The following is a 27,760-nucleotide window of genomic DNA, read 5'->3' as shown; positions in this document are numbered from 1 at the left end:
GTTGTTGAAGGAACTAACAAGGGAAGGTCACGATGGTGTTACACGGGGTTTTCAACTGGACTATTTTTGTTAGATTCTACATGTCGAAATATGAAAAACCCCAAAGCCTTTCGGGTGATGGACCAGTGGTGTAGCTAGGAGGGACTCTGAAAGGGGCAATTTTGTACGTATATTATATTATTAAGCTAATTGGAAATTTGTCAAAAATATTTTTTTAATATCTATTGTGATAGTAGAGAACAGAATTGATATGAATGTATGTTTAAAATGTATTTTCCATGCCATAGGCGCAATTGAGATGGGTTCAGTATTGGTATACTATTCTAATAAAACCAAATTTATTTGAGTGCCCATATTCCAGGTTAGCTACGCCAATGGCATGGGAAATACATTTTAAGCATACATTAATGTCAATTCCGTTCTCTACCATCACAATAGATACTAAAAAAATATTTTTGTCAAATTTGCAATTTGCTTAATAATATAATATACGTACAAAATTGCCCCTTTCAGAGCCCCTCCTGGCTACACCACTGGTCCATCACCCGAAAGGCTTTGGGGTTTTTCATATTTCGACATGTAGAATCTAACAAAAATAGTCCGGTTGAAAACCCCGTATAACACCATCGTGACCTTCCCTTGTAAGAAAAAGTGGCCAATCTTTTGGATCTCCCGCAAAGATTGGCAATTCCTTTCCGATGACTTGTCGAGCAGCCATTTGTTCGGCTGTGGGCCTTGTCCCACGTCGCGGTTGAGAATCACTGGTATGGTTCCACTGCACGCGAGCTGACTGATCTGGCACATACTGATGGGTTCGTCCCGTTGGTGGTCTCGATTGATCCGGTCCAGGTGCCGGAAATGCTTGACATCCTGGTTGGGCTCCCAATATCGTCGAACTCGGTAATTGGCATTGCTGATGACCAAACGCCGGTGGATATTCCGTCGAATTCAACGCATGGTCTGGGAGGCGGCATGTCTGCTGATACGAACCTGATGTCCGGAAAAAGTTTGCTGAACCAGAATTCGCGAGCGTTGGATACGACGTGTTCCAGGAACCGGCTGGTGCTGTCTCGGAATTCCTCACAAAATTTTCGTATCCCGGTGGGGGCTGGATCACTGATTGGTTTCGTTCACTAAACACCATGCACTGTTCTCGTCCCAACGGTGGTTGAAATTCTTGGGGATTCGACACACAGAACTGCTGATGTCCCGACACTGGCAAAACAAGTGATTGATTTGATTGACCGCACTGTCCACGTTCCAATAAAAACGAAACTACCGACGTTTTTCGGCCGATCGTTTGACTGTTCGGTTGTTGACCAATCGATGGATTTGGATTAGTTAACAAGGTTGATTTAAAGGGTGGTAGTAGACCAATCCCCTTTGGACCCGGAGGAGGTTCCCCTGGCAAGATGTTCAAGAGAGTAGAGTGTGGTAGCTGACCCTGAACTGCTCCTATCGTACTGCATGATTTGGCTAGATAATTTCGTTTTTCTCTAGGCCCTGACTGATTTCCTACGCTTGTTTGTACTACAGGTGCCTGTTTCGGCGTACTAGTTTGAGCAGCCTCGTCTATCGGCTGTAATCTGACGTGTAAAGTGCTAATGCTAGTTCTCACCTGGTCTGTAGACAAACCTACGCTTATTGGTGCTCCTACTCGCTCACCGCCGATGCCCGATGACATGTTGCAATCGGTCGTCGTTCGAGCAGCTCCTGCTATCTGCTGCATTCTGCCCGGAAGTTGTTGGTCAATCTGCAGATTTGCCGGAGGAACGATTTCAGCTCGCGTGATCATTCCTTGGTCGCTGTTGGTTGTCGTGGTGGTACGAACTTCCGTTGGATGGTTGGAATGCTGTTCCTCAGAATTGTCGATGACCCTCATCGCCATGACAGGTGCCGGCACTCGACTGGTTATGCCACTGGAAAACGGAACTGCTAGGGTAGCTTCAGTGCTACCTTCGGGAGCGATAGCTGGATTCTGCGAGGTCCCAGTGGGAATTGTGGAACCAATTTGAGTCGATGTGGTAGCTATTGGACTTTTCACTCCACTGGTCTGACTCGCTGCTGTGGGTCCTGGTGTTGTCGCGGATCCTTCTAGAGCTTATTCTGCTCGTACTGGTGCTACCATCTTCGTCCTCTTCTTGGAGTTGTTGCTCCAGGATGGCAAACTGTTCCTTCTCGAACTCCAGTTCGACCTGGCGGCGCATTCGCTGAAACTTTTCCGCGTCCTCAAGCTCTCTGAGGCGGATCTGTCTCCCTTTCTCCAGCTGCTGGAGACGTAGTGCTGCTCGGGCCGCACTGCGACTGCTGTTTGAAGTCCTTCGGGAGCTATGGGAGGATACCGTGACGACTTCGTCGCTCTCGATGCACCTCTTGCAGGTGAAACTCCGATCGGGATCGGCTATCGAGTCCCCCACTTCGGCACAGGTATAGTGCAAATACCCGTCACATCGGTCGCACTGAACTAAATTGTCGACGTGATTCGGCCGATCGCAGAGCATACAATGGCTCTCTGACGGATCCATTCCTGTCCGGATGTTAACCACGTGCGCATGGAATCCACGTCAAAATCTTTGAAGATTTTTGTTGGGAAAAATCTAAGTTCGGACAATGAACGAACACTCCTTGGTAGCAGGTCCTTTGACAGAGCTTCAAAGCTAGAAAATTGTTTATTTGCATGTAGGATTAGGTTTAATTCCCATATTTTTAAGTTCTGTACTTACATTTTGGTGTTCTTTTTACTTTTTAGGTTACAATTTTGTCCTCACTGTGTTCCCTTATTATTTTAACCTGTGTACGTAATTTTACATTAGAGTAGCAAATTTTTGCCATAATAGTTATTTATTACCTTCAGAATTCAGCTAGTTCAAATATTTGAGTAATAATTTCGTATTTTAGGTAATAGTTTTAGACTTCTCGAATGGGATAATTTAGAAAGAATGATGAAGCAATAATGCCAGACAACACTTCAGATGACAGTTGACGTAGCTGTCAAGAGATCGTTCAGGCGAAAGGGCGTAGTCGGAACTCACTCATTTGAGTGCGAGGTCTGCCCTGTGGTTTCGCCAACAGTAGATATCTAGATTTTTAAATTTCGAATTTGTTTGTTTAGAAGACAACTAAATCAAACAATTAGCAGAAAGATTCTTAAATTCCTATCTTCATGTTGGAAATTGGTATTTTGAAAAATTTGAGAGTTTTAGATTAGGAGAAAATGAGGCAAAAACCACAAATGGTTCCATCTCACGAAACATGTAAAAACTGCTATAATAAAGTTGTAATACATGGATTTAATTGGAATTTGAAACTGAAACCTAACTAGGTCAAAAAACTTAATTAGTTTACAGTAGTGACATGTGATTTCAACCAAATTTCGATCAAATGTTCACTAACTTGAAGCAATGCTACCTTTGGCCCATCGAACCACTCAAAGTTATTGCAAAATTGTCAAAAAGCATTGATTCTGCTCTCATTCCTCAATTTGTAACTTTGAAACTATTAGATATAGAGATAAAATACCTCCGAATTTTTTGAAGGAAATTGTTTTACCTTCAAGAATCCCTCATCGTCATCATGAAGTTTTCTGTTAAAAACTGTCATTTTTTTGATGAAAATATGTTCACTATTTTTCAATTTGGAAATGGAATACACTGAAAATACTTTCATGTAAATTTTCTCAATTTTGAACGAAACAACTACTTTTGAAAATTGGTAAACTATTGAAGGATACTACCCCTTTAATGAGACAAGAAGTAAATATTGTTGTTGCATACAGTGTTGCCAAATACGAGCGATACTGTTTTTACACGGGGGATGCGTACCGTGCAAAAAAAGTTGTCAGTTCAAAGTTTCAAAAACCGTGCAAAATAAGTAACACTATTTCTCAACGTTTTATGCAAAAATAAAGTTTTTGCGGAAAAAAATGAATTGAATCTTTTTTGCACGGCCGTGTAAAAAAATCCGTGCAAAATCATATCATATCATATGTATTATTATATCAAACTAAGAGTGTTCGAAAAAAATTCAAAGCACTTAATTTTATAACATAGTAGAATGCATCATGTTAAGTATTAAGTAGTAGTATTGCCAGATATGCGAAATATGTCTTGAAGATTGATATATAATCTTAACTTGTGGGCTTCGTAGCCGTGCGGTTAGTGTCACCAGGCATTTAGCCGCATCGTGCTTAGGAGTGTGGGTTCGATTCCCGCTGCAGGCTGTGGAAAACTTTTCGTGAGGAATGTTTTCCGACTGGGCGTTGCATGCTAGTCCGTTGTCTAGTGTGGTGCTTCCTTCAAAGGGCAAAATGCCCACTGGAAGCATTAACGTGTCAGTGTCTTTTTTTAAACTTGAATATATAATTCAATTATTGACCTGAAAGATTAAACGCCTATTTATTATTTCAAAATAGCAAATGTGGCAACATTGCCATCACATGTTTGGTTAAAGTAGATCTTCTGTATATTATTAAAATGGCTGTATTAAAAATAATAAAGTAAAAACTGAACGATTGTTAAAACTGATAATCTGGCAACACTGTTGTGAACTTTGTTTTGAAATATCTTTTGTTTGTTTAGTTACAAATCAGCCCAAAATATATAAACTTTGCTTTAAACAAAAAAAAATATTGAATTATTCTTCGTCAAAATCCACGATTGCTCGGACTTTTTAATTCAAAGACGCAGTATCTCAAGACTGGCTCAAAACACCTCGAGAACTTAAGTGTTTTCTGCTTGAAAATGTCTGATAAACACACGATGGAATCAACATTTTTGAAGTCAGAAAATACTGATAGGTGATTTGGCAACACTGTATCCAATAACATATTTTTTTCTAGACTCCTTAAATGATTTCCTTCAGAAGTGCTCGAGGTCGTTTTTCTGGATGGATGTAGGCAAAATCGATAGTTTTTGTAAAACTTGCTATCACGGGGGATGGTCCGAGTGGCATACAAATTTGTCATTTTTATGTTTCAATTTAGTGAACATTTGACCATAATTTTGTTGATATCTCAGATGGTCGATTACACGTTGGTACTTTTTTGAGGACATTTCCTAGTATTGGATGACCCATATAACGTTAAGAAGCCCTACATTCTAATTGAGATTTAACCTAGCAACCCGTTTTCTAAAATTCCCGAAATTTTGTTTTCGGGATAGTGTTTGAACTTAAACAGATAACCAATTTACGATAGGCAAAACCTTAAGGCTAAGTAGCCCATCATTCATTTTGGCAGCCATGTTGACTTTTCAGCTGGCAATTTTAAAGTGTTAAAATTCAGTCCTCATAGTTGCTATTGATAAGAGAAAGTATCACTATATGCGCTCACATGCTGAAAGTATGCTGATACTTTTTCAGCTACGTCGTTGCACTACCAACTGATTTTCATCAATTCGAAATTATGTCATGATTTAGCAACAACCATCAACGACGCGTACGAATTTCAATGTCGGCCTACTTCGCCTTAAGGTTATTGTGCTACTTTTCCCCGAATGGCATTTCCCCGAATTACCCGTTTCCACAAAAGCCATTTCTCCGAATGACCCGTTTCCCTGAAAAGTAATGCAGTTCAAACAGGTGCAAGAATAGTATTTAGGGATAGGGTGCTGAACCAGAAAGAACGAAATGATAAGCAATTCAGAGAAGGAGATATTATAGATTGTATGGTCATTCTCGACTAAACACGGTGAAACTCGAGAGAATCGCCAATAAAGTAAAAAAGGATGCTTATCAGATGACCGGTTTGTTAAGGTTATGAAACGCAGAAAGTTATAAGAATTTTAGAACTAAAAACTTTTTGGAAAACTGGGCTATTCGGGGAAACGAGATTTTTTGGAAAACTTCGGGGAACTTGTATCCCCCTTAAAAGATTATGAAAAATTAGTTCTCAGATTTTAAAATAAGGGTTAAGCTTTGTAAAAAAAAACCTCTAATAGTACACAAATAGAAAAACAAAATGAGCTCATTAAATTTGATAGGAAAAGATTAATTTACCTAAAAAGTGAAACAAAAAAAACTCATATTATCTCTTTAGGTTTATTTTAAACCTATTTTTTACCTTTGGTCCGTTCGTGGTCTGTTTGGAAAGTAAGTATAATCAAAATTCCAAAATATTTTATGGATTAAACTCTGCCAGAAGACAGACAGCATTTCTGAAGATCATTTTTTCACGTTATTACAAAAAAAATTGTATGTATGAAACCACACTGTTAGTCGATTCACCTTATATCATCTATTTTATTTAGGGACGTTCCGATACTTTCGATATATCGGAATATCGATATTTTGCTTTCGATATTCGATATTTTGGTATCGATATTTCCCATTCAATATATCGGTGATATCGATATTTCCTTCCGCTATATCGTACACAAATATAAAGAAACAATTGTAGGAATTTCTCCATATAAAATTTATTTTTAGTATTTCAAAAAGCAGTTACCGTTTAAATTGTACTGTCAAGTTCCTTTACAGAAGATGCTTAACCCCTCTACCCGACGCTTCATTTTTCACCGTTAAAAATATATTCAAATCACGATAACTTTTTTGTTTCTCAATATTTTTGCACCATTCTTTCACAAGTTCTTGAAAAACTCTCCTAGTTTCAGAATAAGTGTCGATATTGATAATAGGTCATCTGGATCCAGAAATATTCAAAAATTGCTTTGCGTGATCACGACTCACGTAAATATCTCAGGCTACAGAATTTTTAGCGTATCCGGATATTCACTCCTCGAAATGATACATTAATGCAAGTGTGTTGTGAAAAAATGAAGCAATTTGGTGCAGCCGTCTCTGAGTAATGAGCATTTATGTTTCTTGTATTACGCTGGACAAATAAAGATCCTGAAAACTAAAAAAAACTCATATCGTAATTTTCAGATTTCTCCAAGAATATTTAACCGATTTGTATGATTTTTTCAGGGTAGCTCCTTATTACCTGGTATTGTATAGTACACGTTTTATTTTATTTTTTTGATAAATTGATCAAAATCGAAATGGCCGCCAAAGACATTTTATATGGAGGATATCGGTCCCCCAAGGGACATCGGAATATCTTCAAAACAAGATCACCAATTATCAATATCGACACGGACTCTCAAATTAGAATCTTGTGAAAAATTGAGCAAAAATATTGAGAAACAAAAAAGTTATCGTGATTTGAATACTTTTTGGCGGTAAAAAATGAAGCTGCCGGTAGAGGGGTTAAGTCCAAAACGGTTAAAATACCAATAATCTTGAATATTTGAAGATTTTTATTTGAATCTTTGGAAACTAAACAACAGAGCACTAAGCGATAAAGGAAATTTTGCTCAATTCAAATATATCATATGATATTCCGATATATCGATATTTTGAATCAATATATCGGTGGTATCGATACTTTGATTCGGTAATCGTATCGAATCAAATATCGATACTTCGCAATATCGGAACGTCCCTAATTTTATTATATCCGCTTTTATATTTTGTATTTATATTATTGATGACTCGACTGTTGTAAAATTAAAATGTTGTGGTAATCTCCCTTGGTCGTCTTTGTCAGCGATAGAGATAGTAGTACAAAAATAAAATAACGGGAATTTTTTCATAGGTATATACGTCATTCGAAGGCTTTTCTATCCTTATTCGCAAAAAAATATTCTAAGAATGTTAAAATCATTCAAGCTATTCTTATAACAGTGGTTTACATTGATTTACCATAAGGTTCGCTATTATAGGCACGTACCGTTATTATTGGTGCAAATGAGCAAAAACTTTAGGATTTTTTATAACATTTCTTAATAAACATCAAGTTTTTTGTTTACAAATTTATTTTATTTTGATAAGGGCCATGTTTAAAAGTAAATACAAAATCCGAAAAACTTACGAATTATTTTAACTTTTAAATAATTTTAAAAATGTATGTCACAAAATAATCTTTCAGCAGAAAATGAAACATTTCAAAAATATTACACAGATGGCTTCAAAAACAAGGTAACCCAATGTACCCCTTTTCCAATTGTACGTCGATTATATGTTATATGTGTCGTGTAAAGAACTTAGCAATTTTATGTTATTAATATTAACAAGCGAGAATTGTAAGAAATGATAAAATCAACTCGTACACCTCAAGTAGCTTAATGTTTGTCATCTAATAGCATTATTCATGTCACCAAAAACTTTGAATTGCTCTTTAAAATGACACTCATCCATCTTGTTCCTTTTCACCAGTGATATGTCGTTATGTTTGTCTATCTATCTGTAATGTATGCAAGCAAGGTGGCAGAACTTGCATACAAGTTGTATACGGGTGGTATACCTGTAGGCGTCATCTTGTGTAGCTTCTTCTGAGCGATGTTATTTTATCTGTAAATGTTGAACGTTCTGGCATCCGTCATCTTAATCATCGTCATCATCAAGGCTGGCACCCAGTTTTTCTGTTCTAAACTGAACTTTATTCGAAGAAAATACGTTCACTGTGTTTCGGTTGATGAAAAGAATGCAGTGTGCATATTTCCATGTAAACTTTCATGATTTTGAACGCTCCAGGGTGTACTGCAGTAATCCTGCCCATTTTCCATCGAATCGGAGGGGTATTTTTATCCTTAATGACGATGAGGTATTCTCGACGCCAACGGTTCCAAAAATGTGGCAGTTTTTGATAGATAATTTGAAAGTTGCTCTAGCGGTTCAATGGAATGGTTGATAGTTCGACATCTGGAATAGGTTGCAATGAAGAGACTATAAGTAAATGTGCCGATGTCAACGGCTCTAGATCATCCGGATCATCTGATAACGGTGTCAACGGACCCGAGTTGAGACAGGCCTCGATCTGTGTAAGGAGCATGCAATAATAATCTGCTGAAACAACTTTTTCTGCAATAACTTTCAAGAAGTGAGTTTTCGCTGACCTGACTGCTGCCTCCCAAAGTCCTCCAAAGTGTGGGGCACCAGGTGGATTAAAATGCCATTGAATTCCATTTTAGGCAAGTTGGGCAGTGACTCGATCGTGGTGTTCATGGTCTTTCAATAACTGAAAAAGTTCGACTAATTTTTTCCTAGCGCCAAAAAAAAAAAATAAATTAATTAACTCATTACGCGTGGTAAAGATGGGTTAATTATGGGTGAAAAAATCCACGTACTCGGCTGGGATTTGAACCCAGGACTTTTGTATGCTAGACGAGCGCTTTACCAACGAAGCTACCGAGCCACTTGGTGAGACTTAATTAATTTAATAACTATGCGGATGTCAGTTGATTTGTTGGGATGTTGTTGAAGATGGGCAGCCAACACTGACTAGCTAACCGAATTCTGACTCCGTGAGAGGTTAGTCTCGAAAAACTCGAAGAATGCTAATTGGATTCCTTCCGGTACTTTCCACCCATCCGTGTCGATTGGGACCATGGGTAAAATGGTGGTTACCTTGGGTAGTACCAGGAAAGTCTTTTTTCGCGAATAATCCGAAACTTGAATTGAATTCTTACCCTTGTATATCTCTGCTCCGTGCCGAGAACAGAGACATCGACCCTTTTTCTGGAGACCTTCATTCGCTGAGATAGCCATTCCGATACAAAATTGCTCTCAGATCCGGAATCCGAAAGAGCTCGAGCATTAAACTTGACACCAATGTCATCTTCAATAACGATGACTGCTGTTGCAAGCTGAGCTCTCGATGAAACCTGGGCAATGTTGCACGCTGGAACGTCCGTGGCTGCCATGTTAGTCACTTGGTTTTGATTGGAACCAGTAGATCCTTGGGCTACCTGGGAGTTCGAAAGATGGTAGCCCCCAGCAATCGCAATTGACATCTGAAGTACCTAATGTCATCAAAGGAGGCCGTTACATCCTCCAGTTGTACCCGAAGCTGCCTCAGGGTAGATCCTTTCCTAGTTGTAGGTGGCATGAACTGACGTCAATCACATGACAGACGAAGAAGTGGTGTAGTATGCCACGGATAGACTTGCTTCGGCGGACATATACTGTCCAAGTTCACTGACCTGAGAGAACAGGTAACTGTTCTAGGCATCCAATTAATTAAAACTTTTCGAAAGTATGATGACGTCACTTCAAAATTGCCATGGGACAGGCTCAATTCCAATTGGTGATCATAGAAGAGAAGAAGGCGGGGTGTAATATCCAAAGAAACCTTGGCTTCGGCCGGACATAGGGGAACTGGGGGTAATATGCCCATAGGGGGCAAAACGCGCCGCCGAACTGAAGCGGGGCATTTTACCCCGCAAAACAATACATATGCAGTTAAGCAAGCATTTTTTAAAAATTAATTCATAAACCCCAGAAAAGCTAAAATGGATAGCTGTTTCTACTATTTGAAAGAAAACATGTTTGTTTATCCGACCATAAATAAAAAGGAGCATAAAATAATGTTTTTCACATCTAAAATCGCTGTTTTCCTTAACGTGGGCAAACTAACCCCAGTCCCCCTATACTGTGGCAACCTACCTGGAGGTACCAACAGCAGCACCAGTCCGAAAGTCCGAAATTCCATTCCAAAGCATGGTGTCCGGCCATTTGGCCGAACGCCGTTTGGCCCAATGCCGTTTGGTCGAACGCCATTTGGCCGAATGCCGTTTGGCCGAATTATGAACAAAAAAAAATATCAAATTACTATAACACTTATGTGTTAGATTCTTAGGTGTTACCCAATAATTGATCAGCTGATTAATTGAGTTTAATGATGTGACGGGACGTCATGTTTGTCACTATATAAGTGCTCCAAGAGAATGATAAAATTGACCCGTTCATTTAGGACTAAGTTGTGAACTCCACTCATTGCGTCAAAACTCAAAGCTCATGGTTGTTTCATCTGGGGCTACCAACGGTATGATAGGGTTCCAGTTTTTTAATGATTTCATAACAAGTTTTACCTTTTTTAAGCATAGGCTATTCTTTCGAGTTATACTGGTTTCATTACTATTGGCAATAATTCAGCTTATATTTAAATCGATAATTTTTCCTTCTTTAAATCATCGGCAGTTCTTTGTACTTAAACTAATATAAAAATTGTTTGCATCGCAGTTGCTTAAATTTTCATAAGAGATTTTTCCTACTTTTGATCATAGGCTGTTCTTTCTGTTTCTTCTCCAATATTAGGATTGCAACGTGTGAACAGAACTCTGCACCGTTGCTTGCCAATAGCAGTAAACCGATTGACTCGGTGAACAATTACGTGGAAAAAGCTCACAGTTTCTTCGTTGTGAAAAGGAGAAGCCAAAATTTGCAGCTAATAGAATTATATACTTAATACGATTCGAGGGATCGAAGAAATCCAGTCCTGCAGCAGGACTAATAAGTCGTGAACCGTTTTAGTTACTGTCAAAAGGGGGGAATTTATTATTATTTAGCTGACTACAAACACAATGCAAAAACTTCTGCTGGCAGCTATTACCGCTGGCAGAAAAGTGAATATTTGCTTACATTTAGGATGTTCTTCTTTCAGCACTGACTGTTACTTGAACTAACATCAAAGAGTCAATTATGTGTATATCAATGATCATTAACCTTCTTTAAAAATAAGTTGAATAAGTTTTTTGAAATTCAGCTTCGAAACTCACTATAATAATGTACTGTAATTTACTATTATTTCCTATTTCGGCCAAACGGCATTCGGCCAAATGATCCTTTCGGCCAAATGGCGTTCGGCCAAACGGTATTCAGCCAAATGGCATTCGGCCAAATGACCCGGAACCCCAAAGCATCAAATTCAGCGACAAAAAAAGTCGATCTGAATGCACAGAGACCGGACGCCCCGGGCTTGAAAGTATAAAAATAAACAAAAAAATGGCGTTTTCAGAATTTTCGTGTCTGCCCCAGGTCATTTTTAAAATATACTTGAACATTTTGCATTTTTTATTGAAAAATCTAATCTAATCAATAACCCGACACGGTGTTTCATTTTCAGGACAGCAGAATTCATGTGCCATAAATGTTTAAACTTGAAATTCAATATGAAGAGTTGTATTAAGATTTGCATGGACTCCTCCACCCCCTCTTATTGAACCCTCCCCATTTTTAAAGTATTGCATATGATGGAATATTTGATATAAATGGTCGAAATAAGCGATTTTAGTTATTTTACCATTCACCAGCTATCTCACCAGAAATATCGTGGTTTATGAACAACCCTTTTACTATACTATGGATCTGTCCATAAATTGTCTGTTCATTTTAGGGGGGGGGGGGGATCTGTTCATAGGTTACGGTTCATTTAAATAAAAATAAAAAATTGAAGAGTTGACCACAAGGGGAAGAAGGATGAAAACTACCAAAAATATAAACACGTGGTTCATGGAGGACCCCTTGCAGGTTATTTTGTGTCTTGTTTACTATATTGACCGATAATACTTCATTTGGTCACAAAAAATGCCTTTTAATTGTTGTTGGACCTTTAAAAATTTTCACAAATATAAAAAATATACATTTTCAAAACGAATTTATGTTTTGTTCACGAAGATCTACAATTCCTTGAGATAACAGTAGAGTTTATTTGCAGCTACATTATCTTTAGCATATTTTTTGTACATCACGTTTTTATACTTTTGCTACAATGTCAATTAGAATTTCCGATTGTGAAAAATAAAATGGAATATATGCTTCATGATAGTTTTGTTAACCGTTTTCAATACATGTATTGAACAACGAAATATTTTGTTTTGATTGGTGATTGACTTTTATGTTCTTCTGGATATTTTTGTCGAACTTATCCCAACAATATGTTCCCATTGCATTGAATTTATTTTACCTTTAAACCGTCGTTCGATGTCCTTGCAATCTAAATGTGCTCGCTCACCCTGATCGTCTGAAAAACTTCCAAGGTTTGAAGGAAATCTTGCAAGATGACAAACTAAAGAATGCATTTTCAATGTAACATTAATGTCTAATTTTTCTTAGCCAGCCATCATGTTACTTATGAGTTCTTTGTAGTTGTTAGCTCTATGGTTACCCAGAAAACCAGCACAAACAAGTTTGAAATTTTGGAAAGCAGATTTTTCATCAATGTTATCAAAATCAGTGCTTTTGAATATATTTCGAACTTTAGGCTCATCTCACCTTTCATGTGACTTAATTTCAGATGCTCCGTCACTTTAGGATTTTAGCATTCAGGGTAATGGGGTAGAATCGCAAACACAATGATTAATTTTAAACAAATCTTTGATTTGTGGATCCCTTCTAAAGTACTGCTTGTACTTGTCAATTACCAGTGGAGTGAAGTTTATTTGCTTGTTTCTTGGCATGTTAAAACCACAAATGTTACACAAAAGACTTCTAACCAAATCACATTTTGAGTTATCCATTTTCACCTTGCATTGATATTTCATTTTGTTTTTCACTTGAATGAAGAAACATATCGCGGCCGAATGTGCGGTGATGTTTGAAAAGCTGATTTTTAGCTACCCACTTGAAAAAAGCAAGATTGACAACAACAAAAATCAACCGTTTTATGCTAAGTAGCCATGTTTTTGTAGTGAGCATCAAACTGTTTGCGAGGCTCGCCATAGAAAGACGATTTTATTCAGTATTAAATATTTCAATACGGTAGCAGAATAACGGCCTAAAATTGGTTTAATTCACCTAACAGTTTGTTTGATAAATTACAATCACATCTTTTTCTTAAAAATACCGTTTCATACGAAATAGATAAGAAAAACATAAAGGCGCATTTTATTTTCTCTTACCATACGAACTCTGATGTCAATTTCGCCCATCTTCTCCCCGGGCGCATTTGAGATTGAGTGTGGCAGCAGGGCGCATTTGAAACTGAGAATACAGAAGGGCGATAGTGATGATGGTTTGTGTGAAAGAGCGTAGCAAAACGGCGAAGGTGATGATAGTCAAACCAGAAAGACGAGGTCTAAAGGCGCAATCGCTGCTGTCAAACTGAAGGAGATGAAAAACCGAGGGGCTCAACCATTCTAAATTTCGATGAATGCTGGCTCATGATGAATTTTTTTACATGTTATTCATAATATGAAAATGAATCAAATGGCTAACTACAAAAGTAATATTGTAAGGGATCATACAAAAATGCATCATGTGGTTAAATAGATTAGATACATAATATAGAATTGAAATTATATCCGCTTAACTTCAAACCGATTTTACTGAGAATGTATAAGTTTTCACATTCGCATACCCCATGGGGTAGTATTGTGGTGCAAAAAGCCTGTTTTTATAAATTGATCTTCTTCTTCTTCTTATTTCTGGCATTACGTCCCCACTGGGACAAAGCCTGCTTCTCAGCTTAGTATTCTTATGAGCACTTACACAGTTATTAACTGAGAGCTTACTATGTCAATGACCATTTTTGCATGTGTATATCGTGTGGCAGGTACGAAAATACTCTATGCCCAGGGAAGTCGAGAAAATTTCCAACCCGAAAAGATCCTCGACCGGTGGGATTCGAACCCACGACCCTCAGCTTGGTCTTGCTGAAAAGCTGCGCGTTTACCGCTACGGCTATCTGGGTAAATTGATCTTACCTGTAAATCGGTGGCCAGGAGGCACAAGTATTGTTGGTTTTACAATTAATCAATGTGAAATATACCGATTTCCAATAGCTTCAATTTCAACATTGTTTATCCCCAACAACACCCAGAACAAAGCAGTTTACGGACACCATATCGATTGGATATTCATAAAAATAATATAGTTATCATACAAGCATAGCATTGATAAAAAATTAGGAACATTCATAAACCACATAGACTTTTATTGGAAATCAAGATCCCTCTCCCCCGTCGTGGCCTTTGGTCCATATACAAATTCAAAAAAGTTACGTGGTTTATGGAGAGCCCCTTGATCCAAAATTCTATATTGTAAACAAGAAACAAAATAACCTGCAAGGGGTCATCCATAGCCCACGTGATTATATTGTTGGTAGTTTTCATCCCCCTTCCCCTTGTGGCCAACTTCAAATTTTTATTTTTATTTGCATGAGCCGTAACCTTTGAACAGACCCCCCCCCCTAAAATGAACACGCAATTTATAGACGGTACCATAGTACCCGAGCAACACACATGTTATAATTGTGTATTATCAACTAATATATGACTAATTTTGGTCATATTTCAGTTGATAATACACAATTATAACATGTGTGTTGCTGGGGTATAGTAAAAGGGTTGTTCATAAACCACGATATTTCTGGAGACATAGCTGGTGGATGGTAGAATCACTAAAATCGCTTATTTCAACCATTTATATCAAATATTCCATCATTTGCAATACTTTAAAAATGGGGAGGGTACAAAAAGGGGGGTGGGGGAGTCCATGCAAATCTTAACACAACTCTTCATATTGAATTTCAAGTTTGAAACATAATATGGCACATGAATTCTGCTGTCCTGAAAATAAAACACTGTGTCTGGTTATTGATTAGATTAGATTTTTCAATTAAAAATGCAAAATGTTCAAGTATATTTAAAAAAAGACCTGTGGCAGACACGAAAATTCTGAAAACGCCATTATTATTGTTTATTTTTATACTTTCAAGCCCGGGGTGTCCGGTCTCTGTGCATTCAGATCGACTTTTTTGTCGAACAGTGTAACCGATCCTACAACACAACTCAGCTCGAAACGGTTGGTCAATATTGGGCTCAAATGATTTAAGGTGATTTGAAGAGGAATAATGTTCATAGGATTAGCTTCGGTAGGACATATTCCGTAGAACTAACTTGGAGGACTAACAACACCGCAAAACCAGATCCAAAAGTCGAGAATGCAATTTGGGTTGATATCCAGCAGACTGGCTCTAACGAGCAGTTCTCAAACAGGGCTTGCGTGGCAGCAAATAAACCGCAATCGTTCTGTCCTCGAGGGGGTATTCCACTAGTTAACTACACCAAACACAGATTACTATTGTTTTCTAATTGTTGTGACCTTTACCCGGCGGCGATTGAATTGTACTCTAGCAGACACTCTATCTGGTACTCTATCTGGTTATCAGTTGACCCACGGTCTTCTATGAACACAGCCAGTGTAGAGTATGTCTCGTGGTGCTCGGCTGTCCATCGGGATTTAAATCGCATTCGTTGATCCCTTCGCTCATCTAGACATCAGATTCGCTCGCATCATTATAGCCTCCTAGCTGTGTGTGGACGCTGTGCCAGCAGATACTGGCTCGGAGACGATGTATGACTGATATTGTTCTGCTTCCAGCAAAACCGTAGTTGCGAACAATGGTGTTGTATATGTAGGTCATCGTCCGCCGCAAAGGAAAGCGAAAGTTATAGACTGCATACTGCAGCGCATGGTTGTAGTTTCTGGGGGTTATTCGTATAAATGCTATATGTATGTTATTAGCTGTTAGAAAATCAAACAGCTCGTCCTTTTAACCATTCAAAGCACGAGCATTCTAATTCAAAAGATTCAAAAAAAATATTTGGACTTATTAGAGAAACGTTATCCGATTATAATTTTATTATTTACATTACAATACTAACGATTTTGGAACATCGTCTCTAGGTCACCACCGAAAGTATTGAAAATCTCACAGAACACTATTTTATCATAAGGATGGTAATTTTTCAAATTTCGAACCGCCCTAATAGGGTTTCCTTGCTCTCTGCTTTCGAGAAGCGGCAGAAAACCCTGGCGAACGGCGTGTAACGAACGAACCTAGATTAAACGATTTAACCATGGATGGCGGCTAAACGAGCTGTAAGCCGAGTGGCTTTGCGTTAAGGTTTTTACATTTTTCACGTGCCCTTTTCTCGGCTGGCAGTAAGTTGCCCCATAAAAACCAATAATGGAAGTTGGATAAGATCCTGGCTACACGCCTTTGAAGAATGATGTGAACAAGTGTTGACAAGTGCGGTGAAATGTGAGCAATATACTTTTCAGTTGACTCGCTGGAGTTAACGGAAGCAGGCATCAGGTGCAGCCAGACTTATGCTGAATAGTGCTGGAAGGATTCCACGGCTGATAAAAGAGCTATGCAAATGTTATGGTTCAATAAACATGCTATTGAAATCTTTGTGTTGAATAAACTGTTTTTTTTTTGTATTTTTATTCAGGCAAGATTCAATTCTTGTAACATGCTCTGGAATTTATGTGATTTCAACTTATTTTTTTTTACTTAAAAAGAAAACTTCGAATTAAACTCTAAATAGTTTTTCACAATCTAGTCTACTTATTTCAAACTACCCGAAAATTTTTGTCACTTACTGAATTCCGTCATTTTTTTTTCTAAGCATTAGTATTGTAACCAATTTCAGTTTAATCACATCACACCTTCTCCAACATTCTTTACAGAGAACGCCACCCGCTACTGCAACATCGACGGAACGTGGAACAGCTTCGCGAACTACGATGCCTGCAAGCACCTGGAACTGCCATCGTCCGATCCGACGCTCGAATCGTTCATCGAATTACCGATAGTGATTTATTTTGTAGGGTATACCATAAGCTTACTGGCGCTTTTTTGCGCCGTTACCGTTCTAGTTTACTTTAAGTAAGTCTTTCGATTTCTGAAGAGAATCGATGAATCAACTGATGGGTCATTAATTTTGCAGGGAGCTACGATGCCTCAGGAATACTATTCACGTCAATCTCTTCGTCACCTACATCATGTCGTCCAGCCTGTGGATCATCATACTCTCTCAACAGGTGTTTAGTTGGAGCAATTATGTTTGTAAACGTTTTGTCTCCGATAACCGATTTATGCCGTTACGCTTCTTGTTTTTTCTCTTCCGTTTTTTTTTCTTCTTTTTATCGCTTTTCTACTTGCAGTTGGCTGCCAAGCAGGGTCTGGTGGATTGCATCTTCCTGGTGACGCTATTCCACTACTTTAGTACGACCAACTTCTTCTGGATGCTGGTGGAAGGTAAACATAAAACTCATTGATCTTCAAAGGGCTTATTTGAATAATTAGAGGGTGTTATCGTAGATTGGAGATTGTCAATTGTCTAATTGGTCCTAATAGAATTATAATCATCACCAATTGATTAGCAGCTAATTGGAAAAATGCAAGCAGGACTGGAAATAATTCAATAGCGATGAATCTGGCAACAATTAAGTCAATTTTACTAGTTTAAAAAACTTACTTTCGTCAGGCAAACTTCTGTCTAGGTATTCCATTTTAATTTATTAAGTTAACATTCCTGTCTTTCTATAATCTTGTCAATGAATCTGCGTGAATAACGCCCAGGTGTTGGCAATATTTATTTCCAGGATTCTGTGAGAATATAAGCCTATGATTCAATGAAATTATGTATGAAAACATGGCCTCTTGTCCATAAGTTTTGTTTTGAATGCCGCAGGAAGTCATTGTAGAAACATTGTTGAAACACACAGAATTTGAGATTTAGAGTTTGAATCTTTCATAAAACTAAGTATCTAAGAAGATTTAAAGGAAACAAAACAATAAAAAAAAATTAGGTTGAACCTAAATTGAAAATCAAATATTTTTTGTTATGTTCTAGCTTTGGGTTGGTAGGAAAGTCAACGGGCCAAATATGAGAAGAATCTTCGAACCCTTCTCGGGCCGCACAAAATGAGGTCGCGGGCCGGATGTGCAGCCCTTATTGGGCAGCCCTTATCTAAACAGATAACACTGAATCAACAATTTCACGCTACAATATTCGATTCGTGGCCACATATCTCCATCCTCGGTTCTGCCCCACGCTCGCCAAATTACTGCCCACTTGATCCGCCCACCTAGCTCGCTGCGCTCCACGTCAGGGTTGCTGTCCGGCATTCTTCCAAAATGTTCTGTCCATCTTATCTTTCCAGCTTTGGCCACCTTCTGGATACTGGGTTCGCCGTAGAGTTGGGCAAGCTCGTGGTTCATCCTTCGCCGCCACACACCGTTTTCCTGCACACCGCTAAAAATCGTTCTAAGCACCCAACGTTGAAGACTCCAAATGCTTGCAGGTCCTTCTCAAGCACCGTCCACGTTTCATGTTGATAGAGGACTACCGGTCTTATGAGCGTTTTGTAAATGGTACCGGTGCGGGTGTGAATCTCTTTTGATTGCAGCTTCTTGTGGAGGCCATAGTAGGCCCCACTTCTATTGATGGTACACCTCCATATTTCACGTCTAACGTTGTTATCAGCATGCTGAAGGATCCAAGGTAGACATATCCCCGTCTATCGTAACACTGATACCTAAGCGAGTATTGCCGCCCTTGGCTTCAAGATTCCAATTAGAATGCCTCCAGAGATTCTATAGGGAGTTCCTCTAAAGTTCCATCAGGAATCTTATCAGGAATTCCTCCAGGGATTTGATCAGGAGATCCTATTGGGATTCCATCAGTAGTTCATTTTGGGATTCCATCGGAAGTTCCTCTAGGGATTCCAGCGAAAATTTCTGTAGGGATTCCGTCGGAATTTCATCTAGGAATTCCAAAAAGAAGAACTCTGGGGATTTCATCAGTAGTTCTTGAAGGGATTCCATCAGGAGTTTTTCTAGAGATTTCATCTGGAATTCCCCCAGGGATTCCATCAGGAGTTACTTCTGAGATATTACCTGCAACTCCTCTAGGGATTTCATAAGAAGTTTCTTCAGCAATTCCTTCAGAAGTTTCTCCAAGGATTCCATGAGGAGTTCTTCCAGAGATTCCACCTGGAATTCCTTCAGGGATTCTATCAGGAGTTCTTCTAGGGATATCATAAGGAGTTACTCTAAAGATTCTATTAGGTGTGCCATCGGAAATCTTATCAGCAATTCTTCCTGGGATTTCATCAGGAGTTCCTAAAAGGATTCCAACAAGAGTTTTTTTTTTAGAGATTCCACCAGGAATTCCTCCAGAGATTCAATCAGGAGTTCCTCCAGACATCAAATTAGGAGTTTCTAGAGGAATTCCATTAGGATTTCTCCTAGGAATATCATAAGGAGTTCCTCTATGGATTCTATCAGGAGTGAAATTGAGAATCTTATCAAGAATTACTCCTGAGATTTCCTGGGATTCCATTAGGAGTTCCTTCCGAGATTCCACCTGGAATTATTCCAGAGATTATAGTAAGAGTTCTTCCAGGGATTCCATCAGGAGTTACTTCAGGGATTTTACCTGCAACTGCAATAGGGTTTCTATCAGAAGTTCCATCAGAAATTTTTCTAGGGGTTTCATCAGGAGTTCCTTCAGAGATTCCACCTGTAATTAGAAGTTCCTATAGGGATTCCTTCAGAAACTTCTATAGAGATTCCATCAGAAGTTCCTTCAGAGATTCCACCTGAAATTATTCCAGAGATTATATTAGGAATTTCTTCCAGGGATTCCATTAGGAATTCTTTCAGGAATCTTATCTGTAATTTATTCAGAAATTTCAACAAGAGTCCCTGTAGAGATTCCATCAGGAGCCGTGAGTTCGATTATCACCGAGAAGATGTGAAACTTTTTCGAAAATTTCACATCAATTTGTCCATTTAATACAATTGCGAAGTGGAGGTGATGTTCAGTTTTGCGGTAGTTGTTCAAAATTTTACTCGACTGGATGGCCGTCAAACGATGAAGTCGTAATGAAAAAGTTTCTTTAGTAATCCTCCTGCAATTCCCCCAGGGATTTTATCAAAAATTTCTGTAGGGATTTCATTAGAAGTTCCCTTAAGTGTTTCAACAGGATTTTTTCTATGGATTTAATCAGGAGTACCTCCAGGGATTCCATCAGAAGTTCCTCTAAGGATTCAGTTATGAATTCTTTCAAGGATTCCATCAGGAGTTCGTCCAGGGATCCCATTAGGAACTCTCCTGGGATTCCATTAGGAGTTCCTACAGGGATAACATCAGAAGTTCTTCTAGAAATAACATCAACAGTTCCTCCCGGAATTTCATCAGGAGTTCCTTCAAAGAATCCACCTGGAATTCCTACAGGAGTTCTTTCAGAAGATTCTCCAGGGATTCTATCAGGAGTTTCTTCGTTGATTGCACCTAGAATTTCTCTAGAGATTATATCAGGAGTGCATCAACGATTTCCATTAGAATTTCTCCTTGGAATGTTATAAGGAGTTCTGCCAGACATATTATCAGGAATCCTTCGAGGAATTTCATCATGAATTCCTATAGCGATTCTCTTAGGAGTTCTTTTAAAGATTCCATCAGGAGTTCCTCCAGGGATTACATCAGAAACTCTTGTAGGGATTACAGCAAGTCCCTTTGGTGATTCCAGCAGGAGATCTTCTAGGAATTTCACCACGAGTTTCTCCATGATTTTCATTTGGAGTTCCTTCAGGAAATCTACCTCAAATTCCTACAAGAATGCTATTAAGAGTTTATTTGGAGATTCCATCAGGAATTCCTCCAGGGATTACATCAGAAGTTCTTCCAAGGATTCAATCAGAAGTTTCTCAAGGGTTTTCATCAGGAGTTCTTCAATAAATTTTATTTCGAGATTCTGCAACGATTCCATCAGAAGTGTTTCCATGGATTCCATTGAAAGTACTTGTAAGACTTCATTCAGGTCCTGGGATTCCATCATGAACTCCTTCTGGGATTCCATCAGGATTGGATTATATCAGGAATTCCTTTTGGGTTATTCTGGGTTCCAACAGACTGTTTACTACGAATTATTTCCGGAATTTAATGAAGGAGTCTACCAGAACTTTCTTCCATGGGTTTCTCTAGGGAAGTCTTTAAGAGATCCCTCAAGGAATTCTTCGAGGGAGCCCTCCCTGAACTCCTTACGAGATTCCTTCCAGACTTCCTTAAAGGATTCCATGTAGGGATTCTATTGGAAGTTCCTCTATGGATTCCAGCGGAAGTTCCTCTAGGGATTCCAATGAAATTTTCTGTAGGGATTCCTTCTAAAACTCATCTAGGGATTCCAGCATGAGTTTTTTTTCAGGGATTTTACGTGCAATTTCTCAAGGAATTCCATCAGAAGTTTCTTCAGCAATTCCTTTAGAAGTTTCTCCAGGGATTTAATGAGGATTTAATCCTTCAGAGATTCCACCTGTAATTCCTCCAGAGATTCTGTCAGGAATTCCTCTAAGGGTTCTATCAGGAGTTCTTCAAGGGATACCATAAGGAGTTCATCTAGTGATTTCATCAGGAGTTCCATAGAGGATTCCAGAGATTCTATTAGGAGTTCCTCCAGAGATCATTCTCCAGGAGTTTTTCGAAGAATTCCATCCGATTTTTTTTTCTAGGGATTTCCTCCAGAGATTTCACAAGAAATTTTTATAAGGACTTCTTCATCGGAATTACTCAAGAGATTCCTCCGGAAATAATACAGAGAATTAATCCTGGAAATCCTCAAGCGGTTCCTCCCCGATTTTTTCAAGGAATTTCTCGCAAAATATCTCCAGGTATACTAGGAGGTTTTCAGAAATTCTTCCAGCGATTTCACTAGAATTTTTTTTATAAGGATTTCACCTGTAATTTGGGAACCCACCAGTATACCCTCCAGTGACTCAAGCAGGAGTTCCTTCTGGATTCAAAAAAGGATTTCCTTCATGAATTCCCTTGAGATTTGTTTTATTAATTTTGCCAGAAATTCCTTACAAAATTCCACAAGGAATTTCTTCCTTGGAATCTAAAATTCCCCCTCATCCAGGGATTCCTCTAAAGATTCACCAGAGTTTCCTTCATGAATTTCATTTGGAATTTTTCAGGTAATTCGCCAGGATTTCTGTCAGAAAAACCACCAAGAATTTCAGCTGCAATTCTCATTGGGATTCCACTAGAATTTTTTTTCCGAAATTTCCTATATTTTATTCCATTTTTTTTTTTAGGAAACTCCTCCAAGATTTTACCATGAATTCAAAAAATCCTCAACAGTCTCTTCCAAAATATTCTGGAAAATTTCCTCCAAGGATTCCGCCAAGATGATCCCCATGGATGCCATACGTAATTTCTTATGGGATTTGACACAATTTCGTATGAAGATTCCACCAGTAATGCCTTCACAGACTGCACCGGATTTTTTTAAATTATTTCTTTAGTAATTTTCCAAGAGAGGAGTTTTTAAGGGAAATGGGGACTGGGAATGTCACCGGAGCTTCGCCAGAATTTCCACCAGAAAAATTTACCATAGTTTGGTTCTACTAGGATTTACTTTCTTTGAATTTATTCAGGGTTATCAGAAATCTAAAGAGTAATATTTCCGCGAGAGAATCTATCAGCAATTCCACAAGAATTGAACTAGAAATTCTTCATTTCTCCACTCTAGATATACCATCTGGAATCTTCTACAAAACTTTAAAAGATCATTCCTCCAGAGATTCCACTGATATTTACTCAAAGGGTTAAACAAAGAATCCCTAAAGTAACACCTGGAAGAATTTTTGGGAAAATTTCTGGAAAATGCATAAAGCGATATTTTGAGAAATCCTTGGAGGGATCACCAAAACAAATCACTGGAAAGATTCCCAGAGAATTCCTTGGAGAGATTCCTTAATATATCCCTGGAAGAACTTTTAAAGCAATCTCTGAAGGAGTTCCTAAAGGATTCTCTAAGGTAATTCCTGGTGGATTCCTTGGAAAAAATCTGGCGCCAAGAAATACTGGAAGGAATTGATAGATAAATTTCTTTAGGAATCCTTGAAGAAATTTCTGGAAGATTCTTGAAGAAATTCCAGAAAAAAAGGCTTCCTGTTGAAATTCCTGGGGGAATATTTGTTGCATTCTTTGGAGGAACTCCTTGATGAATCTTTGGAGAAATCCTGGGTAGAATCGCTTTAAGAGATCCTGGAGTATTTCTAAAGTAATTTTTGAAAAAAAAAATCGTGTAAGAATCCCTGAAGTAATCCCTGGAAGGATGTTTGGATTAATCGCTGAAGCATTTTCTGAAGGAATCTGTGGAGGAAATCATAGAGAAATCACTAGAAGAATCACTGGAAGTTTTTGGATATGAACAATTCCTGGTGGAATTTTTGAAGAAATTCCTGTACTTATTTATTGTAAGCTATTCCTTGAACAATCTCTTTGAGAATTTTTAGAGGAATTCCTGGTGGAATCACAGGAAAAAAATCCTGATAGAATCTGTTTAGAAATTCCTGAAGTTTCGTTGAGCAAATTCCATAATAAATCTTTGGAGGATTTTTTGGTGAAATTCTTGAAGGAAGCATTGGATGAATCACTAAGGAAATCCCTTGGTAAGATTTAATACAAATCCCTGGAAAAATCTGTAGAAAAATTACTAGAAAGAATCGTTTAAGAAATTCATGGTGGATGCTATGGGGCAACTACTTGTTGAATTTACGGAGGAACCCTAGGAGGAAGCACTGAAAAAAAATCGTTGGAAGCCCTGGAAATCTTTAGGGGAATTTCTGGTGTTTTTTTTTTTTTTTTTTTTAGAAATCCCTTGAGAAGTATCAGAAAGAATTTGTGATGTTATTCCTGCGTTATGCGTGATGGAATCCTTGGAACTTACCTCAAGATGAATTCCTGAAAGAATCTTTGAAAAAAAAAATGCATTGGAGTCAGCCCTAACGAATGAAGAAATTACTTTTTTTTTTGAGTTTTTTTTATTCATCTTCAAAGGAATCAGTGGAGAAAATACTGAATAATTTGCAGAGTAACCTTTGGAAAAATTACAACTGAAGGTATGCCTGAAGCATTTTCCCCGGAGGAACTTCTGATTTTATCTGTGGATTAATTTATAGAGGAATTATTGATAAGAAAAACCTGGTGGAATCCTAGGAAAAAATGTTGGTTTAGCCCCTCGTATAACCCATGGGTTCCTGGAAAAATTTCAAAGTAGAATAACTAGAGGAAACCACTAAAAGATTCTCAACATATCTATTCTATAGAATGTTTGAAAAAAAAAATCATATCCGTTCCCATATCGCTGACTGCTCACAATAATCCCGGACAGAGACTCCTCATAATTTTAGAATTCAATATCAATTTTATACGGTTCTCAAATTTGGAAAGTTATATTCTTCCTTATTACAATTATTGCCCAAAAATCGTAGAAATATTCTTCCCCACAGCCACAGCAATCGAAAAAAAAAAACAACTACTACATCCACTGAACTTGCCGAGATCATTCAAAACATACGAAGAAATATCGTTTTGCTGCAACGAACTTTGACAGTCGGTCGAACGGTTGCATCAACATAGATCGATTTGACTAACTTGAGGGCGGAGTCAATGTTGGTCAAACCGTCTGACCGTCTGTGGGCTGCATTAGGAAATCAAGGAAATTTCAGTTACGAAAAGATCCCGGATCGACCGGGAATCGAACCCACGCACCTGTAACAAGTTTTGCTTCATAGCAGAGCACGTTTTCGCTAGGTTAAGGAAGGACCCATCGCTTTAGAAGATTAACGAAATAATTACGTGTTATTTTCATAGATTGGAATTATTTAAGTGGATTGTCTCAATAAAGTAATATTTATTTCCACATCTAAAGCCGATCGATCCTAATTGAATTCTAATCATTACCAATTAGTTTGTAACAAATTGAAACCGCCCCATTATACACCCACACCGGAAGCGGTCGAGATTATGTAAACAGATCGTTTTGCATGCAACTGCCGTATAATCAATTGAAAATTGCTCTCCAACTTGCAATACGCTGCTTTCATCGTTTATACCATTTAGTACCAGAACCCCGGATGAAATTCAATGGCGATGCATCTGGCAACAGTTAAGCCAGACGTTGATTATGGCTGCTGCATGGTCCATGGCGATGAATTATCTCCCCGGAGCCGGATGTAATCCAATAACCTTGATGGAGATCTCATGAATAGCAAATGTGGGCTAATATTTACGATCCCCGTTTATGGGATTGAACCACTTCACCCTCTCACATATATGAAGGATCATCATGGCTGGAAGCGAACAAACATCCGCCGCAGCTGTAAACAATCGAAAACCGCTTCTGGCCAGGACACACCTCCCCACTTTACGTGCACTGTAATTAATTCACAGTCAGGCTAATTAATATACACCATATTAAGGAGGCACTTCGTCTTCCGGTGGAGCCAGGAACGGATTAAACAACACAGGAACATTATCGTCATTTTAAGAGCATGCGATATATATTTTATGTGCCATATATATTTCCATGTCGATGCGATGTGAGACAATATGTAGAATTTCATAATAATGATAATGACGAAACGAACGGTATTGGGGAACTTATACATTTCTTCTCATACAATTTTTATACATTACTATACCCGTTTATTTTTTGTTTCCACCGTCTTTGACATGGAGTCACACAGACTGAATTACTGTACTTAAATATTATCTCTAATTCTAACCACCACGGAGAAAAATCTGTATACCGTTTTGACTCATATTCCGAACACTTAAGGCCAACAGAGACTTCAAATGCATCTGATTGTCATAAACTAGTTGATAATTGTGTAAATTTTAATTTCTTCGCATAATCTAATAGTTAGCTGTTGGGTGTACCAATAATAATGTTGATGTTATTAGTTTTAGTATTGTTTTTACGTAAAAATATGGAACACCATTTTGATTCAAATGCCGAACACTGTGTTCATTCTGTCTCATATTCCGAACACCTCGATTCAAATTCAGAACAGCACGAATAAAACGTATTTAAATGAATAATTTGGCAAATAAATTAATCTGAGCTTGTTCTACTGATCTCATACTAGAGCATCATGACGACTTCTGCGGTATAAATTATATTGGAGACGATAAAATTGAATTGCAATTGACTGTCATTTCCTTGTCATTTGGTGACATATTTCAGCGAAACATTTCAATCAAATCGCCATACAAAAACCGAGTGTTCGGAATATGAGCCTGTTCGTAATTTGAGACAAAACGGTAGTTTTATATCCATACTTATGTTTGTTACAAACTTGTAGAATTGCTTGCTACCGAAAAGCTAAACATTACATATAATTTGCAATTGGATTAGATGGACAAATTGATGTGAAGATTTGCGAAAAAAGTTACTCGTCTTCTTAGTGAGAATCGAACTCATGACTCCCTAATCTCTAGTTAGGGCGCGTTACCCCTACGCCATGAGAGGACTCAGGAACACAGAAGTTAACCTGAATTCGATTTCAACTCAACAATCACGTGGTCCTTTTTCGCAAAGTGCACCTCTTTCGGAAGAATTAGATGTCCATCCAAACACAACGCTTTCTATTTATATCCAATGCACTCTCGGGCCAGAAAAAAAATGTCGTTTCTCTCGAAAGGCGATACCCTGAATGCCCCCACCCCCTCCGTATAGCCCATAGCTTTGTAAAGTTTTTGGAACTCATAATTGTCATAACTTTCTTCATTTCAAAATGGAGAACAAACCGGTATTCATATACACTCCCGTGCATAAGTTTGGGTTCACCCCCTTAAAAACATGCAAAAGTTTTCAGTCCATGTCTCTGTGACTACACGTCCAATTGAAACTCTCTAAGCCGCATTCGAAAGGCAAAGAGTTATTCTTACTTCGTATGTGTTTTTCCAAAAACATTCTTTGAACTTTGTATACTAAACTTTTACTTAAAGTTGTGACATTTTTCAAAAAACACACTGAAAAATCATATCTAATTCCCTCAGCATTGGATCGACCAAAATTTTAAATCAAAGTGTCATGAGAATCGTAATCTTATATTATTTGAAGACACCCCACGGAATTTTGGCGGAAAAATCTGGAAAGTATTCAAAATCAATGAAACAGTCAGTCAAGTCATCGTGCAAAAGTTTGGGTTCACCCCTCAGTATGGTGTATCGTGCAAAAGTTTGGGTTCACCGAACATACTTAAATCTGTGAAATCTCAAACCAATCATGTACGCGCTATTATTTGCGTACAAAAAAGCTTTAAACTATTAAAATTGCTTGAAAAATTACAGAGATATTGACAAAAATGATGTGCGTGCGGCGCAGGTGAACC

General features: G+C 38.2%; 1 protein-coding gene across 7 annotated transcripts in view; it reads left to right on the top strand.

Moving 5' to 3' along the window:
• LOC5570395 (diuretic hormone receptor) overlaps positions 1 to 27,760 on the top strand; it is a 193,024-nt gene that overhangs the window by 113,263 nt on the left and 52,001 nt on the right. For 5 of the 7 annotated variants that reach the window (XM_021841107.1, XM_021841108.1, XM_021841110.1 and 2 more), the window contains 3 exons: positions 17,254 to 17,452; positions 17,514 to 17,628; positions 17,731 to 17,824. In XM_021841107.1, the coding sequence (XP_021696799.1) occupies positions 17,254 to 17,452; positions 17,514 to 17,628; positions 17,731 to 17,824 (408 nt within the window). The remainder of the gene's footprint in view (positions 1 to 17,253; positions 17,453 to 17,513; positions 17,629 to 17,730; positions 17,825 to 27,760) is intronic. The other 2 variants (XR_002499654.1, XM_001659059.2) reach the window with 1 other exon arrangement.

This window comes from Aedes aegypti, chromosome 2 (genome assembly GCF_002204515.2).
Source record: "Aedes aegypti strain LVP_AGWG chromosome 2, AaegL5.0 Primary Assembly, whole genome shotgun sequence".
Classification (NCBI taxonomy): Eukaryota; Metazoa; Arthropoda; class Insecta; order Diptera; family Culicidae; genus Aedes; species Aedes aegypti.
The sequence above is the reverse complement of the archived record's forward strand: the minus strand, read 5'-3'. Positions and strand labels throughout refer to the sequence as shown.